This window comes from Antennarius striatus, chromosome 20 (assembly GCF_040054535.1).
Source record: "Antennarius striatus isolate MH-2024 chromosome 20, ASM4005453v1, whole genome shotgun sequence".
Classification (NCBI taxonomy): domain Eukaryota; kingdom Metazoa; phylum Chordata; class Actinopteri; order Lophiiformes; family Antennariidae; genus Antennarius; species Antennarius striatus.
In genome coordinates this window covers 6,986,372-7,008,990 of record NC_090795.1, presented here as the reverse complement: position 1 = coordinate 7,008,990, position 22,619 = coordinate 6,986,372, and the positions used below count along the sequence as shown (strand labels likewise).

The window sequence follows — 22,619 nt, the reverse complement described above, 5'->3', positions numbered from 1 at the left end:
ACATACATGATACGCTTATATAGCTTTGTGGTAATACGCATGCGCAAAACTTGAGCGAACAGATCTAAATGTTTTGATGACATTGGGCTGTACTTTATTAGAGACGTTGGGCTGTCTTAATTTGGCTTATAGTTAAGACCATTTTATAGAACTAAGCGTGCCCGGAAGTCCTGAAAGTCTGAAGTGATCGTATTTGATGGTTGTGATTAGGCGAAAACGGAAGCAACTAGCCGTGAATGCGAATGCGCTCGTGTTCTTGAGCTGGTGGACTTTCCGTCGCGAGCTCAGCAAGAATCGCCTGCCTGCTCACGAGGGGAACCAGCCGAGTCCTGTCAGCGCGCGGCTTGTTCGGTGGAAGATGGCGCTAGCCGAATGGAAATCCTAATGACAGTCTCCAAATTTGCCTCTTTTTGTACCATGGTGAGTGCATGACAGTCATTTACCGGTATAATCCCGGGTATTGTGCGAAAAGGAAGCCGTTGCGCCCTGTTATTTTAAACAGTAGAATTATTAAAAGCATTTAATCCTGGTATCTCTGCTAGCCTACCAGATTTTGCGACTAACGTTATAGCAAAGCAAGCTGCCGCCCACAGCCTAATTCGCGCTGGTCTGTTCGCTAACGATTATAGAAGGTCTTTCTTTACAGTGATTGATTTACGGTCAGCTAATAACTTGACTGGTTATTTGGTTAATATTTATCACAGCTTTGAAAACATAGTGACCGTGCACCTGCTGCAACTGTGATTTTCAGCTAACTAGCTAATGCCAGAGTAACTAATGCTAAACCAGCGTTACATCTCACAAACAACCGGAACACTTCTGGATAAATGATGCCTTCCTACAGACATGGTTGTTTGTAACATGCGTAGGGAAACCACCAGGGACTGATTGTTGGCCTTGGACAAACTACCAGGTCTTATTAGCGTTGGCAATGACGACATGGTTGAAAGCTAGCTGCGCAGCTGTGGACCTGTTCCAGGTTTTGCTCCACTCTGCACCTAACATCGTAACGAATTCGTTTAACTCTGACCGAATCATGTTAGAAGAGTGTTTCACAAAAAGACAACCAATCTTTGAACGAAGACGAAAGCCTGTGCTGTTATCTCAGACCACCATTTTTTATTTTTTTTATTTTTTGGAATCTGTGTAAGCACTGTCCTGGGACAGCCCTATTGACCTGGCAGTGTAGTTACTTTTGTACTCTAAAGGCATTTAAGATTGAAGTAGAGGTGGAAAGATAAATCATTCAATCTAGTATTGTTTTTGTTTTGTCTGTGCAACAAGTTACCAAATAACAAGTTGTTACTCTTCCATTTGTCAAATGTTTACTGATGTAGTCGCCCACTCGCTGTGTTTGTGTCATTGTTCAGCAGAAAACAATGTATAATGTCTCTGTGCATTTACAGGGCGCCAATGCCTCTGCACTGGAGAAAGAGATTGGATCTGAGCAGTTTCCGGTCAATGAACACTACTTTGGTCTGGTCAACGTAAGAAAATTATGCATCGACAGATTCATTGTTCTCAAATACATCTCCCCTCAACACGGTCTCACGGTGATTCTGCTCTATGTCATTTGTGGTTTTTTAGTTCGGAAACACCTGCTACTGCAACTCAGTACTGCAGGCTCTGTACTTCTGCCGGCCATTTCGGGAGAAGATCTTGGCGTACCGCAGTCAGCCTCGGAGGAAGGAGAACCTCCTCACCTGCTTGGCAGACCTATTCCACAGTATTGCCAACCAGAAGAGGAAGGTGGGTGTCATACCACCCAAGAAGTTCATCACACGGCTACGCAAGGAGAATGGTGAGATTAAACCAATGAGAGAAAAGAAGTTAAAGAAGAGACTTAAATCATGACTTAAATAACTGTTTTAAATCCCCCTTTTTTCTTGTTGACTGCTCACTTGTGTAGAACTCCAAAGACAACAGAAGACATTGGCATACCTGCTGAATGACAGCTCTAATGTCTCTCTCTGTACGTTCTTCCTCAGAGCTGTTCGACAATTACATGCAACAAGATGCTCATGAGTTCCTGAACTACCTACTGAACACAATTGCAGATCTGCTTCAGGAGGAGAGGAAGCAGGAGAAAACCAATGGCCGTCTTGCCAACGGTACATTGGACTGTCAGAACAACAACAGTAATGCCACGCCCGCTCCCACCTGGGTCCATGAGATCTTCCAAGGCACTCTGACCAATGAGACACGATGCCTCACCTGCGAAACGGTAAGTCTGAGTGCTGATTTGACACAAAGGGAGAAGTTTAAGTGGCTTACCACAAACATGTATTGTGTGTCAACGGAGTCTTGTTTAAACAAGTTTTCATTCAAGCCCAGCAGACCTGCTGCTGACGGCATAACAGGAGAAAAACATTTAGGTTGTCTGTTTTTGTGTGCAAAACATGCTTGAGGTAAAATAGCTTGCAAAAGGATTTTTATGACTGCATTGTGAGGCAGTGTGATAACAATTCAAACTGATCACACTGACACATTTTTCTAGTATTTGGAATTTGCCTTTTAGCTCTTTTTTTTTCTACAGATAAGCAGCAAAGATGAGGACTTTCTGGACCTTTCTGTGGATGTAGAACAGAACACTTCCATCACACACTGCCTCAGGTAAATTATTTATTTAAAGGATCAAACATATTTGATGGAGATTTTTCGTTATTTACAGGAAATCAAGAAGCATAAAAACTGAAACTAATGAATTTTAACTACAATTATTTCTTAGTCAAGAATTTGTCAAATGTTGTATTCTCCCATTTTAAGTAACGGGAAAAAGAACAAATATTTGTAATCATCACAAAACAACTAGTCACAGTTTAATGGCATTTGGGGATTGTGATTATTAATCATTTTTGGCATGCAACTTAAAGTCCTAACAATTTTAAGTATTTTGTTTAAAACAAAAAAATGTCACAAGTTAATGTGATGATAGTGACTTTTGAAGGATAAATATGAGAGTAAAAAATTAGAAGAAAATTGCAATTGAATGAAATCATTTATTTGTAGATGTGGATTTTAGGTTGTGTATTGATTTTTTTCTCTTTATGGCTCGTCAGAGGGTTCAGTAACACAGAGACACTGTGCAGCGAGTACAAGTACTACTGTGAAGAATGCAGGAGCAAGCAGGAGGCACACAAGAGGTTAGTATAGAGGTCCATCTTTAATAAGTGATTTTTAGGGTGTCTGTGTTTGTCTTTAGAAATAGTGTCTAACTTTAATGTTTGTGATGTAGGATGCGTGTGAAGAAACTGCCAATGATCTTGGCCTTGCACCTGAAGCGTTTTAAGTATATGGAGCAGCTACAGCGCTACACTAAGCTGTCCTATCGCGTCGTCTTCCCCCTGGAGCTCCGCCTCTTCAACACATCCGGGGACGCCACCAATCCTGAGAGGCTCTATGACTTGGTGGCTGTGGTGGTGCACTGTGGGAGGTGTGTAAACACAACCATACACCATCTTTATAATAGTTTCCACAAGAAGTTGAAAAAAGCAGACGAATTGGTCGTGTATTAAAATGCATTCAGACCTTAGGCTGTAGAATAAGTGTATAGTGTATTCAAATCTAGTCCGGTCTTGCAGGAAAATACATGCCCTTAACAGTCATCATTCAGCTGCAGCTTTGACTCAGTCGGAGTGGGAGGTTCTTTTAGAAAAAGAATGCACGTAGAAACAGGCTACAATACTTCATGACCCTGAATATATTAAAGAAGGTGTAGTTAAAAGGTCAGATGTATTTGGAGTCAGGCAAGTGAGTTGGTAGGCCTGCTGATGTAAATGATGCATTTGAGTCTTCTCCCTTTTCAGCCTCCTATTGCTGGTTATTTTCAGAACAGAGAGTTGTATCTTGAAATCGATGCCACGTCTTCGGGCTATATAAGGCTTGAAACTGTATACTCAGCCCACAATTCTCTGTGTACCCTGATGCAGAGTACTCTCACACAGTTATGTTCAGGGTTTTTTATGAATATTAAAACCAAACCAACTTTGCATCCATTATATAATTAAACTATGATTTTTGAAAAGAAGTCGGCGGCCTTATTTTACTTTGACAGTTGTTGTCGGGGGTTTTTTAATTTGAAATTTTAATTATTGGAATTTCCTGATTACTTCATGGCAAGGATGTAATTTCTATCTCCTAATATCCACTGATGACAACATTTGATGTGAAGCACAGATTAAGAAATACAGCAGTGACTGATTTTTTTTAAACTGCATTTTTCAGTGAAAGAATGAGAGGAGGAGTACAGCTGTCTAATGCAATTTAAGAGACCCCCCCCAGTGAGTTTAGGCATTGCAGTCTAAGAACCAACCTGGACCTGCATTCATAGCTGCACATATGTTTTGTTTTTATTCTGTTAGAGGTTCTTTGCCCAGATCTAACTCAGGAGGGACAGTGAAGGGAGGTCACTTATTAATATAACAGGTATAGGTTTTAAAGCTGCACATTCTCCCATTCAAGCAGCCATACCAAAACTAATAGAAATATCAGACATACAGTGTTTACACAGCCAGTCACTCTGGGTGTGGACTTGCTATCTTGGAGACTGTAGTTTATTATATAGCACTTATTCACTGTGCTTTTTCTTTCAGTGGTCCAAACAGGGGTCACTACATTGCCATTGTGAAAAGCCATGACTTCTGGCTGCTGTTCGATGATGACATTGTAGAGGTAACTGGATTCCCGTCTGTATGCATTTAACTTGTTGTTCATGGTAACATTTATTTTTTTCTAACTCTGCCGTCTGTTTTTGTTCTGTTGTAGAAAATTGATGCTCAAGCCATAGAAGAATTCTACGGCCTCACATCTGAAATCTCCAAGAACTCTGAGTCGGGCTACATTCTCTTTTACCAGTCCAGAGACTAGATGTGGAGATGAGTGTTTCAGCAGATACACAAGGAGGAATGCTCTGTTCCCTTTTAGGGATCAGTGGACCATAAATGCGCCACAGCAGCCTGCATGGATATCATACCTGCTGGCACAGCTGTAATTCTTACTTGTGCTTTTTACGCACTCAGTGCTGCAGTTCAGCCGTGGAAGTTTCCCCCCTATACGTACCAGCTGTTCCCTCCTGGCTCCCCCTGTTCCCTTCCTCCCTCCCCCCTCCTGGCTGGCCGCTGCTGCTGCGATGAGACGATATTGAATGAAAACTGTGTCAAGATTGTTTTTAAAAGAAGACGCTGAATGAGGGTTGTATATATGTCGGTTGGTTGTATGAGTGGTGTACTAGTTTTTGCCATGGGTGTGGGGCTGAATGGGTATTTAATAATTAATATGGTGTAAAACTGGCCCAAAGTCTTCATTCTCCACACTGTTGATCTGCACATGGATTTAGAGAGAGCAGATTGCGTTTGATTGCGGATGGGAAAGGAATGAGTCTCCTACTTACGGGACACATTGGGTTGTATATTTCTACAGTGTACAGGATGGTATTTGTATAAATATAACAAGAAGATATTATTGGAAAATCTTAGACCTGGAACAGATGTATTAACACTATGGTGCACTTTTGATACAGTTTTGTAGGTGTTGGCAAGTTTAACGTGAGGGTTTGCTTAAAAAGGCCTGTTGTGAAGCGATTATTTTCTGTTTTAAAGAAAAATTTAAATAAAGCCAGTGCGATTGAGGGAGAGCTTGTTGTCTTGCGTCCCACAGGTGAGCGCTGCTGATGACTCATCCGGCTCGGCGTCGCCCCCTAGCGGTGTAACCTGGTAGTCCCGCTATCCCACTGCAACAGGAGCTATTTTTAATCCATTCAGAACCGACGCTTGTCGGTGCTTCAGACAAACACCCACCGAAGAACCAGACAGAAATCATCTGAAAGAGTTACATGTGACCACAAATGTACATCAACATCAATCCTTAATCATGGAGGGGTGTCTTCAGGGTTGTGCTGCAAGGATGGAGTCAGAGAAGATGGAGGACAGGGGAGGGAGGGGTGACACACATCGGAGTTGCCTTTAATAGCACAGACAGGACCAGAATAGCAGGGCGTCGCTGGAGGAAAGTCAGGCTCTGCATCCAACAACCCTCATTTCTGCAACTTGAGCCCAAACTCGGATGAACCTCATTGGCTGGGAGGCAAGTGAAGCAGCACGTGGTCAAAAAACGCGCCTTATCGTGGAAGTAAACACAACGCTGCACATGTCTTTGTCCTTGAGACAAAAAACAAACGCGTTCAACCGGGCTGTGGAGGTCTTGCCCATTTGGGACTGCTTCATCACCCCCCTCCCCCTCCACACGCATCCCCATCCTCTCCCTCCTCTTCCTCTCTTCCGTCGGTGCGCGCTGCACAGCCGCAGTCCATGGCGATGCGCCGTTAACAGGAGAGCCGGTCTGCTCTTTTTTCCGCTTTCAGGCAGAGAGGACCATCATCCCCCCCCCCACCAACCCACACACACACCCTCCACCTCCCTGGGCTGCGTCTCTGTCCGCCGGCGCTGCACCTTCCTCACCGTTAACATGGAAACACGTAGCTGTGGTTCGTCCATCTAGACGGGAAGCCTCACCTCACAGAGTCAAGGTAGGTTCGGCGGGCTGGGATCATCGGACATCCTTCACATGCATGAAAAAAAAAACCCCAAACAAACCCAGCAGCCTGTTTCCCCCACCGGCATCCTTGTGCTGACGTGGAGCGGCTGTTTCTCCGATGCAAGGTGCAGAGCGGGGTAAAGCTGTGCCATATGGCCACCAGAGTGGATGAATACATGGCGATAGGGACAGGATAGATTTTCACGGCGGCTGCGGTATCTTTTACTGCGGAGGGACAATTAGGTGGATTCTGGATGGTTAACATATGTAAAAATTGTTTTAGATCATCTGGTTTCCTATGATCGTGTTTGATTTTCTTCATTTATTTCCATCAATAAATAAAGATATTCACGTGCAATGCAACTAGGCCGCTGTTATAACGGCTTAAACAGACTTGGATTTAATTCTAGTCAGAAAAACGCACGGCCTGCGAACCGGGCACCAGTAAATGTGCGTCTCTGTAGCTGTGTGGTGTTTAATTATTGAAGAAGATGGGATCTAAATTTGAATGTTAGTGTTTGTTCCTGTGTGATGTGATCCTGTACGCAATCTGCGCTGTGTCCGTTTGAAAATAATTGGAGAATGAGTTTACAGGCGCGTTTAGAGCAGTACGGAGGTGCGGTGGGTGCAGAAGGGAGACAGGAGTGTGTTCAGTGCGTTACATTTTCAACACGGGGTCACATTTATTTATGGTCTTCTTTGTCCCTGCTTAATTAATGTTTTAGGCTCATTAAAGTGCATGCTTTAAGGGCTCCGATAGTCTATAGCTTTAAATCTGTTTTTGTTTCAGACAGGGGGAATAATGAGCGAAGAGCCGGCAGTCACCCCCACCTGGCTGACCCCTGACCCCACAGCGTGGGCCAGCGGAGGACCGTTGGACAACAGCACCAGTCTGGGGACATTCCCACCGGACTCCCTCCCACCTAGCCAGCTGCCCCTGCTTGTCAACCCCTGGGACATTGTGCTGTGCTCATCAGGGACTCTCATAGCATGTGAGAATGCCCTGGTGGTCCTGGTGATCTGGCAGAACCCGGCACTCCGAGCTCCCATGTTCCTGCTGATTGGCAGCCTGGCGCTGGCCGACCTGCTGGCCGGGCTGGGCCTGGTGCTTCATTTCACCTGTGCCTACTTGCTGCGTTCCGACTCAGCTCAGTTGCTGACCGTAGGCTTGGTGGTGGCTTCCTTCTCTGCCTCTGTCTTCAGCCTGCTGGCCATCACGATTGACCGCTACCTGTCGCTGTACTACGCCCTCACCTACAACTCGGAGCGGACAGCGGCGTTCACCTACACCATGCTCGTGCTGCTGTGGGGCCTCTCCCTATGTCTGGGCCTGCTGCCGGTCACGGGGGTCAACTGCCTAGCGGAGGAGGCTACGTGCAGCGTGGTGCGCCCACTCACAAAGAACAACATTGCCGTGCTGTCTGTCTCCTTCCTGCTGCTCTTTGGTCTCATGCTGCAACTCTATGTCCAAATCTGCAAAATTGTGATGCGCCACGCTCACCAGATCGCCCTCCAGCACCACTTTCTGGCCGCCACACCCCACTACGTCACAACACGGAAGGGCGTATCCACGCTGGCCATCATCCTGGGTACCTTTGCTGCCTGTTGGATGCCCTTCACTGTCTATTCTCTCATTGCAGACTACACCTACCCTCCACTCTACACTTATGCCACCCTGGTGCCTGCCACCTACAACTCTGTCATCAACCCAGTCATCTATGCCTTCAGGAACCAAGAGATCCAGAAGGCTTTGTGGCTGGTGTGCTGCGGCTGTGTGCCGGCCAGCGTGGCCCAGCGTGCACGGACTCCTAGTGATGTCTGACCGGACCGACCCAAGAGGAAAGAGAAAGGTGTCTTGGTTCAGCTCTGCTCGTCGCTAGATGTGTCTGATGTTAAACAGAGCAGTAGCAGCGCAGGGGAGGGCACAGGGCTGTGGTGATGGCTGGAGATCTTACTGGCATAAGCAGTTTGCTTAGATATTCACAACCCATCTGAATGGATGGCGTTTTTTCTTTGTTACCCTCAACACAGGGCAAAGTATCTCACTGTCTTCCCCAGTATAGGCGGTCACTGTACGGTCTACATCTCGCCCCCACCCGTTCAACCCGTGCCACGCCCTTCCTCTGTTCTGCAGACAGCGCTGAGTGCATCACGTGTCACAGACAGCTGCTGTATATAAAATGTGCATATAGTTAACAGCACTGGAGCTTCGGTTGACACGTGTTCGTTTTTTCTTCTAACAGGGACGGGGGGAATTAGTTTGCGTCCCTGTGCGTGCGCGCAAGCGTGCGTAAAAGCGCACGACAGATTAACACAGCAGCGTGCGCGATGGGGAAAGGAGAGAACGGCCGCGGCTGAATGCGCAGGCATTTCCACGTGAAGCCCGTCTGGAGCAGCATCCCGGCGCTCTGCTGCTGCACCCTGAACGTGCGTCGAAAGCTAAACGACCGCGGAGATCTAAAAATAGACCCAGAGCTTTCTGATCCGCGCCCTGCGTCCTCCACAGGCGCCGAGAAAGCAATCATGCCGCGTGTTCCCTCCCTCACCTCTTGGGTTTTCTCGTGTCTTTTGTCTTTTTTGGACTGTGGTCAAATGTGTTTTACTTCAGCTCACGTCCGGGAGGCTCAATGGAGACCCCACCATTAACCCTCCGCTCCATTTTTAATGATTAATGGTTAGGCTCCAAACCAAATATAGGATTATATAACCAGCCTATGCCTCCTCTTTCACTTTTTAACCGGGGATTGCTTATGACTTTTTGAATGTCTAGAAATTTGTTATATAATGTTTAATCATAGACATCACTCAAATTTTATTGATGAATTGATTTTATTGATGAAGTCATGTCTGAAAAGTTTTTAAAAAAAAATCAATATATTATTTATAAAACTAATCATCCAGGAAGTGTATAATCAAGTCAAAAACAGACCTTTCGACAAATAAGCCCTAATAGCAACATTCATGAAATGCTGTTTTATGGGTAGGGAATGCATTTTCATTGATTTATTTCACCTAACAACTCAATATCTGATCTGCATGCTAAGTGTAATTTGCAACCAACAAGCACAGTGCTCCTTTTGTCTTTTTCCATGAGGTCATACTGGCCTCTGCAGGTGATGTGTCATGGTCCCCTGACGTCATTATGACCTTAATAATGTCGTTTATTCCTGTTGTACCACGGTGAACCTCACCCTTATTACAGTGACCTGTGTCATGACAGAAGGGACACAAGAATTGCACCCTTATAGAAAAATGTGCAATATTTTGTTGTAAAGTTCTGAGGCGTTTTGACAGTTTGATCACGTTTTGAGATCAGCTAATCCAGCAGAAGCCCAGATCACAATGATTACCAGCTGCTCTGAGTTAGTTATCCATTATTTTTGGTCTCAGAATGAGTTTGTAAATCCAATAATAAGAAAAAGGATCGTGTCAGCAATAACTAGCCCATGGATGGTAGTTATTTTTTAAATGTGAAGCAATACTCAGACAGCAATAACATCAACGTCTCAAAGTGAATTCTTCCTGCAGAGTGAAGTTGGCCTGCCATCATGGTGACGCTTCAACAATACACCTTCAGATAAGTTAGGAGGATAAAGTAGACGAGATCAATGAGTCATACTCCAAGGGGACACCACTGCCTCATTCATCTGCAATATTGTTTTATAATCCCCAAAATCGGGAGTGATCATTTTCCACACTAGGATAAAATTGTGAACTTCTTCGGGGGGGAGTAGGGGGAAGAGCATTGCCTCTGCCTTTTGTGAGCATATGAGCCGTCCTGTCTGGCCCCCGGTGTGGGGCTGTTTTCTTGTGTGTACAGTATGAGTTGCATGGCCTCTGAGTGTGTGCATGTGTTTGTATGTGTGTGTGTGTGTGTGTGAGTGTGTGTGTTTGTGATCCAGCAGTTCAGCAGACCATATCTGCCTCTTTGTTATCAGGGGGTGGAGGAGAGGGGGGTGGAACAGGTGTGGAGAATATAAATTCCTGTTGACCACCTGACCTTTGAGGATAATGCTGCCAGTCTTCCTGTCTATTCTGAAAGAAGTGGCCTCGTTCTGTGTTTGTAGAGCTTTTTTGTAGAGCAGGTAGGGACTACGACATGAAGCTCCAGCACTTCAAGCCAAAGTGAAAGGGACTCTTGAGTGAACTGGGATCTTAGTCCTGCTGTGTGTTTTATGTCTCTTCTATATCACTAATATCCTATTTTAAATCAATCCAGTCGAGGCAGGAGTCCGTTAAGTGACCTCTCAATGATCCTATGAGCTAAAAAAAAAAAAGGCTGCTTCCAAACACTGAGATAATGCTTCGTTTTCCCCTCTTTGCTGTCTCCCCTCTCACTGAGCCTGATGGAGGAGCTTGAGGAGCCTCAGATCAGCCACTAAGCATTAAAAAAAATTTGGAGCTGAGTACGCAAAGCAGAAGAAGACCATTTTCTGAGTTTTGGGCTGTAGCCTGTGTATGTGAACTTGTGCACAGTGTCAGACTGAATCCTGTCGTTATTTGATGTGCACCAACAGGTCAGGCTGGCACATAAGAAACCATCACAGACTTGTTCATTTACCTTTGGAGAAAAGTCTATTTTGTTATATTCATTGAAAAGTTCTATTTTTTTCCACTTCAGTCTGGCCTGAATTCTTTCAGATTCTGATGTTGTGACATAATGGCGCTGTAAAAGCCTTTTTTCTGAATGTAGTAATAATCAAATTGTGTAATAGATATTCCCTCCTCTTGACTCTTTTGTTTCTGTAAATAAAGCATGCTGAAGGGAGGGACTTTAAACCACCGTGCATGGTGCTACCAAAGCCAGTCAAAATAGGACATGAGTTGGTTTGCACCATTTCTTCACCTCGGCTATTCATGTAGAATTTCTTCTGGTAGGTTCCTTGCATAATATGCACCAGTTTCTAACTAACTGGTTTAAGGACGACAGAGCGGATTTGGCTACAAGGATCAGAATGTTTGAGAAAAAAAATTAGGTATAATTCTTCCTCTGATTGGTGAATGTTTTCCTCTTGTGCAGCCAGCAGTATTGTTGGGAGTTTCATTGTTGAACAGGTGCAAACAAGGGCTTTGTATCCAAGAATAGTATAAGACTGTGATGTTGGATGTAATATTTCTCTGTATACACACACCTGCTAATCTATTGAATGGTTTCACAGTGTACTCGTACAAAAACTGTAAAGCAACTGAAGGATTTAAGCAAACGTGTAGCCACCAATGGGCATCTGTCAAATGAGTACTAATCTAGAGCTAAATATCAAAACACTCAAGGGCCTGTGAATGCGTGTGTTTCGGGGTGGGGGTTAGAGAGGACACCACAGTAACAGCATCTTGTGTAGATGTATGCGTAGTTTTCAATGTGAAATGCACTTTATTTTTTTGGATGAAAATGGCACAACAAATTAAGTATCTGCAAAATGAAACGTATTAACGATAATCAACATGCACTAACTTTAACGGAGATATTGTAAAAACGTTTGTGTGAACGTGGTGTCTATTTTTCCAAGGTGTCAGGTGTAACTTTTTATTGCTTTGGTTTGTTCACTCAATTGAGAGATCTTGTTAATTTTGTATTAAAAACAAACGTGCTGTGCATCAAACTTTTCTCCTCGACCAATTTGTTCATCCTTACCCCAGCGTGATGCCCGCCCCCTTTTCTCACTCTTCCGTTTCCCTGGCAATTCCATCTTAGCTGTGCTGTTGCCATGGAAACTGATGTCTTTAAATCAGGTGTGTTGTCTCTACACACTTGACAACAGTGGAATAGTAAAGAGACACGGCAGCCCATTCATGATCCTTCATTCATCATTTAATTTTTCTCTGGATCAAAGGTTACACTTAAACTATCGTATACATGAACCCAGTAAACACACAGCAGTGACTGATTACAGACAAGGATGTCTCAATCAGTTCTCATATTCATGATCAATAAGACTTTTTACATAGCACCCTCTCATCCATCTTTCACGCAGCCTTCTTTCCTCATTCACCCCCTCAGCAGTTTGAATCCATTATCGACTGCAGGTCGATTCTTCTTCGTTGAAAGCTATCGCCACGGTTAAAAACTCACCTCCTGCTCTACGGCAAGTGTTTCAGTAAAAACATTAAAAAAGGCAAGTACACTGGTTAGCTCAAGAGGAAAGTTTCTAATTGTTCTAACCCTCTCAAGTTCTGACTATACATGAAATAAGCACCTTAACAGGGTGTGTATAGTGTTATAACAGGTAGAGAAACAGCCACTGGGGTGTATTCACAATGCTTTATTAAAATGTTAATGTTTCAGAGTGGTTAGCGTAATAGTATAGTACTAGTGTCTTTACAGTGTGTGTCTGTGTGTGCATCTTGAATACACCCCCATATTTCCAGTTTTGGACCATTCAGCATATATCAACCTACAGCATAGGATTGTGTGTTGGTGTGTGTTTTCAGCATCAACGTGTGTTACGACCTGTGGGCGTGGCACTGCACACGTGGGCATTCTTTTCAGTGTGCGTTTGATTGATTGTGTGTCTTTTCTGTGTTTGTGAACAGTATCTTTTGTTGTTTCATGCGTATATTAATCCGACCAATCGTTCTCCTCCAACTCGGAGTCGTCTTCGGAGTCGGAGTATTCCACGGCGATGCGTCGCGACAGGATGGTGGCCACGTCGTTTCCCACCGGCTCCCTCTTCGCTTGCTGCTCCTGTTGCTCCTGGACCTTCTTCAGCTGGATGCCTGAGGGGAAAAAAAACAGAAAGTAAATCCAAAAGAGAATCAGAAACATGTTGAAATGTACAGTTTGGTTGCTTACACATATAGAACACATAAATATGCATTAGAGTGACAGCTCCGTCCAGACGCTCAACAGCTCTCACCCATGCGTATCGCAGCCAGCAGATCGCTGCGGGCGTCGTTGACCACTGTGGTCTCAGCAGGTGCAGAGGAGGACATCTTGTATGTTGTCAAGTGGGAGGCACCAGCTGTAAGGGGAGGGGGTGGAGGACCAGGGGGAGGCGGAGCTGCGTGAGCTCCAGATACAGGTGGTGGGGGTGGAGCGTAGCCGCCGGCGCCCACCATTGGCCCGGGAGACATGGGACCTCCGGGGGGAGACGCGAAAGCAGTTAGGGCGGAAGGAATGAGAGGGGCCGGGGGCGGGGGAGGCGGACCGGCGTTGGCGTATCCGTCCATACTGCGAGAAAAAAAATGACAAGGAATTAGTAGGGATGTAAAATATCATAGCAGTCTGTGCTCAGATTTTCTATCACACGACACATGAGTGTGAGAAGAGTTTAGACACTTAACCACTAGAGGGCAGCATTAGCCCAAAGTTCATAGCAGCGTTAGCCTTGAATGCCACAATAAATACTTTTATTTAACAGAAAAAACAATGAACATTTTAACTGTGCACCCAACCCCAGCTGATTGGCCTGCTAGACGTAGTACTACTAATGCTTAAATACACATGATACTTTGTTTTTTCTTACTCTTGGGAAAAATCTAAATTCTACACAATACAGTATTTTCCACACTATAACGCGCATCTAAAAGCCTTTAATATTCTTAATTTCTTATAATCCAATGCGCCTTGTGTATGAATTTTTTTTAAAATAAACCATTCATTGAAGATGAGTTCTCAGATGTGTTTTATAATCCAGTGTGCCTTATGTATGATTTCTTTTTTTAAAATAGGCATTCATTGAAGGTGCGCCCATTAATAATCCAGTGTGTCTCATAGTGCAGAAAAATACTGTTCTTGTAAGCACCATTATTGGAGCACCAGTGGAGGCACAAAGAAAATAGGTTGGAGTGTGGAAAAAACATTGAGAGATGGCAAAAAATAAAATTAAAAATTCAACATGTCCCGTTGAATCTCATTTTTTACCTGTAGTCCATGGGTGGCAGAGACATAGAGCCTCCATTCATAGCCTCAGTGGGAGGAGGAGGCAGCGGTACTTGGTGGTGGTGGGCACGGCCCAGAGTCCCACCCTGATAGGCCATCATAGTCCTGCCTCTGCTGTCATGTTCACCTCCAGCACGGGGACCATGCCCTGCAGCCATCTGTGCAGCCAGGATGCTGGGTGGGGGGCCAGAATAGGTGTGAGCATGGCCAGCGTGGTTCATGGAGTTGGGGTAGTGGTGCTGATCAGGACCGTGACCCCTGTCAGAGACATCAGGTAGGAAGAAGGAAAGATGGAAGGTGGAAAAAAATGAAAAAGTAGAAACTACACTGTATACTTCTTAGTGTGAATATGTTTGTGAGAAGAATTGAGAGATTCATGTGACCCACCTGTTCTCTGGTGACATGGAGCCCTCAGAAGAAGCCCCTCTGTCTCGGTGTATGGTGTGTCGATGGTCTGGCCTCAGCTCTTTATCCAGAGCCATCATGTTCCACTCCTGCCGACGGTTTCTAGCCTTTCGGACCTTCTTCACCTCCCTCTGTAACGTCCCATCCACACAACGCCTCTGCTCCTAGGGAAGCATGGGAGGAGGAATTTAGTTTAAAAAGTAAATTCTCAAAATCTGACTTCAAAAGTTAAGCATAATTGTGTATTGAACAATTTGTCAGATTCTTGTGCATTAGATTGTACCTTTTGCTTCCTCTTCTCTTTCCTCTTATCCTCCGTGTCCTGCAGCATCTTCTCCTTCCACAGATCGAAGAAGTAGGAGGGATCAGTGTAGAACTTTAGTGCCTCCTTGTTATCGTCCCTTTAAAAACAGACAACAAGAAGTTTATATGGATACAAAAATGTCTCTACAGAAACCAGTAAATAGGAATATGTTGTATCTTTGTTTCAGCAAACAGACAAGATAGAGAAAAGAGCAGTATTTTGTGTATTCCTGTGGAAAGACTAAGGTGGGTATGAAATATGCCCGACTGACAATTAATGTGGTGTTATAATTTCACTGATGTTATTTTGTCCACGCACTGAGAGCAACATCTAACAGAACAAACTCACTATAAAGCACATGACTAACGCTAGAAAATATGACATCGCTTCAGGATCAGCCTGAGTGTTTGGTGAGCGTGTGAAAAGCACCAACCTGTAAACGGACAGGATGCTGAGCGGCGGAGGTTTGTCGCTCACGTTGTACATTTCTCGCACAGGAATAGGCACGCTGCTCTTGGACACCACCTGCTGGTCCTGAGTGGTAGAGCTCTTGAAAGCTTTTCTCATGTTGATGTCCTGCAGGGAAACTGAGAACATAAAATAGAAAGAGATGAGACAAATGAGCTGAAAAAATGGTGCTGATATAATTGGTCCACTGGGAGCGGCAAAAAAGAAAGAAAGAAACAATCAACAATGAATGATGACTTGCTCTCCCTCTCAGACCTCTGACATCTTGACCCACCTTCTTCTACGGTGGAGTCCAGCTGTGTGACCTTGACGGCAAGCCGGTCGATACGATCCTGGAGAGAGTTGGCACGCAGGTAGAAGGTGTTGGCCTCTTTGAACAGTTCGCCAAATATGTCCTCTGCATGTTTACCTACAAAGGAACAAGAAAAAGTCAGAGAAATATGAGAAAACGAAGGACACTGGCGATCAATGCCTGGAGCCAAAAAAATCTCCAAAGAGACAGACATCCAATCAATACAACGGTTATGTGACACAATGTGAAGACTTGAGTGCTTCTGCGGGAAACGGTATCAGATCCAGCTCCATATAGCAACAAACCTCCGTAAATTAATCTGCACCGACCACAGAAATCCAAAAATGCGTATCAAGCTCCCATTAATCCAAAGTTGGAATGTACAGACCAAAAGTAAACTAAGGGTACATTTCACACTCAAAAATCCTTCTTTATAGGGATGAATGGTGTAATTATGTCTAGTCCCAGTTTAAGACTATTTGCAGAGCAGAGAACTTTGTTAATATCCTTTTTGCGTGTGTGTGTGTGATGAATTTCTTCTTCTTTAGTTTATAACCAATACCATATATCAAAGAAGAACCCATTAGGTTCTGTATTAGATCCATTTTCTTAACAATGCACAGCCACCAAATGAGGCACGTTCTCCACTGAGTGCTCCTTTGGTTTAATTATAAAACACTGTTTAAAACTTGTCATGGAAAACCTTCACAGACGCACGTTTAAAGCTATTTGTGTCGTTCCCTCTGACAGGATGGGCTGCAGGGGAAACATTTAGAGGAAGGAAGAATTCCAGATCCGGCATGTTGAGCCCGGTCAACTCTGACCTCTCCTGAGGATTCTTCTGGTCCACTTATACACATATACATTCACAACATGTGAGGAGCATGTAGTATGTTCATGCACCACTCCGGTGGTTATTTATATATATAGCCCCTACAGCTGCCGTTGAAGGGCCCACTCCCAACGCAGGCATGTGACACAACAAGATACAAACGGAACATGACTGGGTCAATTTAAGAAAGAGATTGTTTTGAATGAATCGTGAGGAAGTCTCAGCGCCGTGGTGTTAAACAGGGAACTGATTATGTCACGTGACACACTGCTGATGGGCCACGACACATGATCATGGGAGTGGAAGACGAATCTGTCCGACACATTTACAGTCAGCATTACAGTCGATATCAAACAGTTCAGCACACAACACACACACAAACATACACACACAGACACGGATAAGATCGTTTTTGCAGAGCTGTCTGAAAGGATTACGTTTGAACCCTGTATTTTCCAGCGGCCGGCTGCTGTGAGTCTGCTGCCAGCACCGTAACCCCAGGCCCTCCAATCCCGGCCACCCTGAATCAATTTCAGTTCCAGGATTAACGTGAAAGCATGTGATGTTGTTCCGCTACAGAGACGCTACACACAGCGAGGAACTTCTATCACACGGAAGTATGTGGGGTTATCGCTGGAGGGTGTAGTAGTTACAATCTGTTCATTGTGTTACAAAGTCAACAGTGTTGTTTTTTAATGTCTTTGGCAGTCGTGTGTCTTACTTAGGCTGCTGAGCTGACGGATGATGGAGGATAGCGTGTTGTTCATCACACACTCCAGCTCACTGTCGATGCCATCGGGGAGTTCCCCTCGGCAGAGGTGGCGGGGCTCGATGTTCCTCTTTACCAGCGGCATGGCGAGGCCTCACTTCAACGTAGACTGCAGAGAAACACATAGAACAAGACCCATGTTAGACCCGGGTTGGATTCTGGGTAGGCAAAGAGATGAGATGCCTGGCAGATGCATCCAACCCAGCAGGCAATGATGCAGCCCTACAGCTGAGAAAAAGAAAACACTGATACATATTTTTTTTAGAATTCTCGTAACCACAGCAATACTGACTGATTGTTTGTCTTTAAAAATGTCAGGAAATAGCAGAGATGTCAAGGAGCCCAATATTCAAACCGCTGCTTGACTCGACCAGACAGTTATTTTCCATTCATCTATTAACTGACTTCTCTCAGCTCCACAGTAAATATCACGTTTTACCTTATATTCAAGACTGACACACACCGAAAATTACTTCATTTTTGAAAAGTGGTCTGATTATAGTTGGTTGGAATGGATATTACGGTATTCCAAAATTAGGATGTATTTTGGATTATTACGGATTTCAAGGCACTGAATCAAAATCAACACAGGGTTCCTTCTTTTCTATAAGTGATGATAGGAAAATGAAGTTATAACCGACTGCAACATCCCCAGAATAAATATTACTTCCCTGTGTGGGGTAATTTCCTCTTTATAAATAATACATCTATTGCAGTACGTTGGACTCCACATCATGTTGGTGGGCGTCGTCTATAGAGCTATCTCTGTACATATTGTATATAAAAATATGGAAAGCATGCGGCTCAGCGAACCAGAGAACCAACAGTGTCCCAAAGCCACAAGACTTGTGGCGACCAGCAGAGATTAAAGCATTAGAGGGGGGAAACAGGGTCCAAGCTAATCCCAGACCAGCTGGAATCCTGATACAATCAGAGGTTCATGCACAAAGTCCAACAAACACCAAAAAATACAACACAAGACGGATCAAGTAAAGCCATAAAGGTATTCACACAAATTGACATTTGATGACCTCCTCACATCTTTACTAGCTGAAGGAAACCATTGTTGGTTTTGCTCAGACACCAACTGACCACAGACAATACCTCAAGCAGGAGAAATCCCATGGTGCACCAGAGCAGCCATCTAATCACAACTTCTTCCTGCTTCCTGTTTTTGTGGTCGGTTTCCTGATCCTCCCCGTGTCACATCTCTGTTTCCTGTCCAAACACTTGACCATAACAACACATATAAAGTACGTGTTGTGTATATATAGACAATGAAGGAACCAGGAGGATCGGGAGAAGATGGATGGAGGTTTCTTCAAAACCATCTGTAACAGGTTTTACATTCACCCATCAAACCTTGGGAGGACACAGAAAGCTCCTAATAGCTGACAGGTACGAAAAACATGATTTATTTCTGACGTAGCAGATATTTATTTATGAAAACCAGATTTAAAATCAGAGTTAGCCTGTGGCAACTACAACATAAAGACCTTTCAGACATCTTAAAATATCTGTCTTTTTTCATTTGGAATAAGTATCTCAAGTGGGACCAAATAAGGGGTTGAGGTTACATGTTCAGTCCAATAAATCAGTGACAAAGCAAAACACCAGCGTCACTATCAGTGTCTCAACAGGAAACTACTGTAATTACATATTCTGTCATTGCAGCTGTCCAAGACAGAAACTAGACACTTCTGTTCACCGAGGCCAATTCCCACCAGCCGAGTCCTCATCTGGCCCTGTTTGCTCAGCTAGCGGCCCCCTGCAAACCCCAACAGCCCCCGCGCCAATAAGAGGACACAAAGGGTAAAATTATACCATCATGTGCTGCCACAAAGGACACTGAACACAGTCAATAAGGTCTGCTTTGGAGACAAAGGAGCGCCTTGGTTTGTCTGCACCAACATTTTGGAAACACTGTGCTTCTTGTGGGATAGGATGGATTAAGAGAGATGATGCAAATGAGATGATTGCATGTTTCTCTTTTTACTGTCTGACTGGCATGACAATCACATAAATGAGGCAAAATAATGAGCGACTGGGGGTGAGCAGAGGGAGGAAAGGAAGGAGGGAGGCAGGGAGGGGAGAAGGAACAGGCCAAGTCTTCTTGTGAGAAATGAGAGGAGAGTAAACGCAAAAGATCAGGCAGGAGAGAGACGGCGATCGGGACGAGACAGAACAGAGAGGAAATGATTGTGTGTGTGTGTGTGTGTGTGTGTGTGTGTGTGTGTGTGTGTGTGTGTGTGTGTGTGTGTGAAAAACAGAAGAGGTTGGGTGTTACATTAAGAGGTGGCCAAAGTATGTGTGTTTATGTGAGAATGAGTGTGTTGGGTGGGGGAAGGGGTCGGAAGAGGGACCTCGGGGAAGCCACTGAAAGGTTCCGGGACAATAGAGCTCCGTTCACACGGCAACAGCGCCAACTCTCCCATGCATCCTTCTCCCTCCTCCTACATCCCCTTCGACCTTTTTCTTTAAGGTCCCCTGTGCTCTTGCAATGAAAACGGAGCAAGTGGGCACTCCTCCTCCTTCATCCTCCACTCAGTCAGGGAGAATTAAAAAAAAAAGGAGAGGAAAGCCTGAACATATGGCCTCAGCGTCAGAGAGGAGAGCATCAACTTCTGCTTTAAAACAGATTCTCACACTCTGCATTAGTGACTTTTTGTTTTTGCTGTGTTTGGATTCTAAATTACAACCCAGCACATTTGCTCGGGTTTCATACAAACACGCACGCACGCACGCACACACACACACAGACACACACACACACATACACACAAACACACCAGGTAGCCTCTAAAACGTCCCATTAGCAGCATGTAAGCAGTTCCATCTGAAGCAACGATGTCTTTGATCTTCAGAAGGTAGCATTCATGGTAAAAACACACTTCCTGTGGCTCCTGAAAGATGCTCACATCTCTACACCAACACCCAGAGACTGAGGAGGCCTTTACTACTGATGTGAGAACTCCATTAAGAGCTGAAGGGAGTCATTATCAATTTATGAGCCAAGCACAGCTTCTTGTGTTGCTAGCTGTTTTGCTTGTCCTAGTGTTATGAAATATGCAGTTTGCATTACGTTAGGTTACACTGCCCTAAATATGATTTTTTTTTCTATAATCTGGTGTGAGTGTAACTGTCCGAACAAAATCCCAAATTCAATCTGAGACAACCAGGAGAGAACCGATTAATGGATGTGATGATTCAGAGCCAACTGGAAGTAGAAACACATCTAGTGTTCATTCTATACATAAGAACATGTAACTGTTAATTGTTTTAATCAACATTAATTTGATTATGTAATACGTGATTTAATTTAACATCGAAAATATAAAATGTCTTCAACCAAACCTTCCAGCTCATAATCTACTAAGTGAAACTGTTGGGCTACTTTCAATCAAAGATCCTTTTTGATTCCAATAATATACAAATAATAAACTAGTAATAGTGTACTAGCAATACAAACAAACAAATAATAACTGCAGCAGATGTGGTTTTCATTTTTTCTTCTTTTTTATAAGGTGTTCATGAATGCTAATTTGGCTGTCTAATTTTAATAAGCTACGTTATCTAAAATTATTTGAGTCGTATGTTATAGTATTGATATATTTTTATAAATAATAATTCATTAAATAATAGAGTGTGTAGAGAGTTGTTTCAGCCTAGATCGAAGCGCTAAACACTGAATAATTGTGTTCATAAATTTCCACTTATAAAACAAAATCATTTTGTTCTTATTTTGAATTAAATTGGAGTAATGTCATCATTTACCACATGATCATCATGCTTAAGTTATTACCGTATATTTAGACCATGTTGCACAACTTGAATTCCCAATTTTTCCACGCATTCCCTTCTTGTATTTACAACAAGCTGACACACACACACACACACACACACACACACACACACACACACACACACACACACACACACACACACACACACACACACACACACACACACACACACACACACACACACACACACTAATAATGACAACCGCGATCAATCAGTGTTCCGCACCGTCGCCTCCCGTTACTGATGGACTGACCCACATCTGTTCGTCCACCTCCGTTCCCACGAATTCCTGTCAGTTTTAATGTCACATTTGACCAGACGTTCACTGTCTGGAGTCCTCCATAAACTGACCAACACGACCAACATCAATACATCTAGTCAAAGTTATTCGTTAGAAAGAAAACAGAATCATTTTCAAGGCTCGGGAGATCCCGTTCATTATTCTCCACTGGGGGGTCCACTCCAACTGACCACTTGGTTAGCTAGCTTCTGTCTACTGGTCGAGTTTTTAGTTTGGACCAATGAGACCACAGTCAACAAGAATGGTAAATTTGACCTATTTACAAAATGTGTTATTAGTCGTTATAAAAAGTATAATATGGTCCTCACCGGCACAGCAGATATTACAAGAATCCGGGGCGTCCGCATGTCCCGTTAGTTACTCCCGTTAGCTCCTCCATCCCGTGTCCCCCAGCTCGTCTGGTCGCTCCGGGTAAAAAAAACCCCTCTGAGGACAGGGGCGGGCTCAGATGCCACATTCACCAATCAAATCTCCAAGCAGAGGCTTTAATACTTAAAAGCCGTTCACATCAACCAATGATCTGTTTAAAACACACTAAGTGGCATATAGACTATCCAATTGAAAGGCAGTATTAGAAATAAAAGAGGTGGGGCTACAGATGGGCGTTGCTGAGGGGGATTAATTTATTTCGCGTTCCCTAACGAAATGACAAGGGTTTAAATTCCTCTTAGTGCCTGTCATGACGTTTAAGAAACGAAGACGTTTAAAAAAAAAAAAAAAAAAAAAAAAAAAGCAAGAGCAAAAAATTGAGAACTGGAGAGGTTTTTATGAGGTTGGTAATGTTTCTGGTACTGATGAGAATGATCTGAGATACTATTGTGTAACACACTGAACTAGATGGGCCTGCATCCTCCAGGAAGAGCCTCAATGAGAGAATTTACTATACTTAGATCTGAGCTTTACTGTTCCAGGTGTGTTTAAAGATGAAAACAATTTGAGACAGATAACAGTCATCAAAGTAGGGAAAGGCTTCAGGGTGTAGATTGAATTTAGTCTATTGGAATGGAAGTTTCATTATTAAATATGTAGTTGTG

The 22,619-nt window shown here is 43.9% G+C and overlaps 3 protein-coding genes across 3 annotated transcripts; 2 read left to right on the top strand and 1 right to left on the bottom strand.

Moving 5' to 3' along the window:
- The first annotated feature begins 5 nt into the window (after positions 1 to 5).
- Positions 6 to 5,627, top strand: usp12a (ubiquitin specific peptidase 12a). Its single transcript, XM_068304101.1, has 9 exons — positions 6 to 420; positions 1,407 to 1,487; positions 1,588 to 1,801; positions 1,989 to 2,224; positions 2,537 to 2,613; positions 3,060 to 3,143; positions 3,236 to 3,433; positions 4,593 to 4,671; positions 4,765 to 5,627. Exons 1-9 carry the CDS (start codon positions 373 to 375, stop codon positions 4,864 to 4,866), a joined length of 1,119 nt encoding a protein of 372 aa, XP_068160202.1. The 5' UTR covers positions 6 to 372; the 3' UTR covers positions 4,867 to 5,627.
- Positions 5,628 to 6,403: 776 nt separating this feature from the next.
- gpr12 (G protein-coupled receptor 12) lies at positions 6,404 to 9,132 on the top strand. The gene is made up of 2 exons (XM_068304102.1): positions 6,404 to 6,523; positions 7,322 to 9,132. The coding sequence occupies exon 2, from the start codon at positions 7,334 to 7,336 to the stop codon at positions 8,351 to 8,353; it is 1,020 nt and encodes a 339-aa protein (XP_068160203.1). The 5' UTR covers positions 6,404 to 6,523; positions 7,322 to 7,333; the 3' UTR covers positions 8,354 to 9,132.
- Positions 9,133 to 12,324: 3,192 nt separating this feature from the next.
- wasf3b (WASP family member 3b) lies at positions 12,325 to 22,439 on the bottom strand. The gene is made up of 9 exons (XM_068343962.1): positions 21,894 to 22,439; positions 17,433 to 17,589; positions 15,862 to 15,996; positions 15,553 to 15,706; positions 15,099 to 15,216; positions 14,798 to 14,979; positions 14,393 to 14,668; positions 13,386 to 13,699; positions 12,325 to 13,245 (listed from the first exon to the last, which is right to left on the bottom strand). The coding sequence occupies exons 2-9, from the start codon at positions 17,563 to 17,565 to the stop codon at positions 13,088 to 13,090; spliced, it is 1,470 nt and encodes a 489-aa protein (XP_068200063.1). The 5' UTR covers positions 17,566 to 17,589; positions 21,894 to 22,439; the 3' UTR covers positions 12,325 to 13,087.
- Between the last annotated feature and the right edge of the window lie 180 nt (positions 22,440 to 22,619).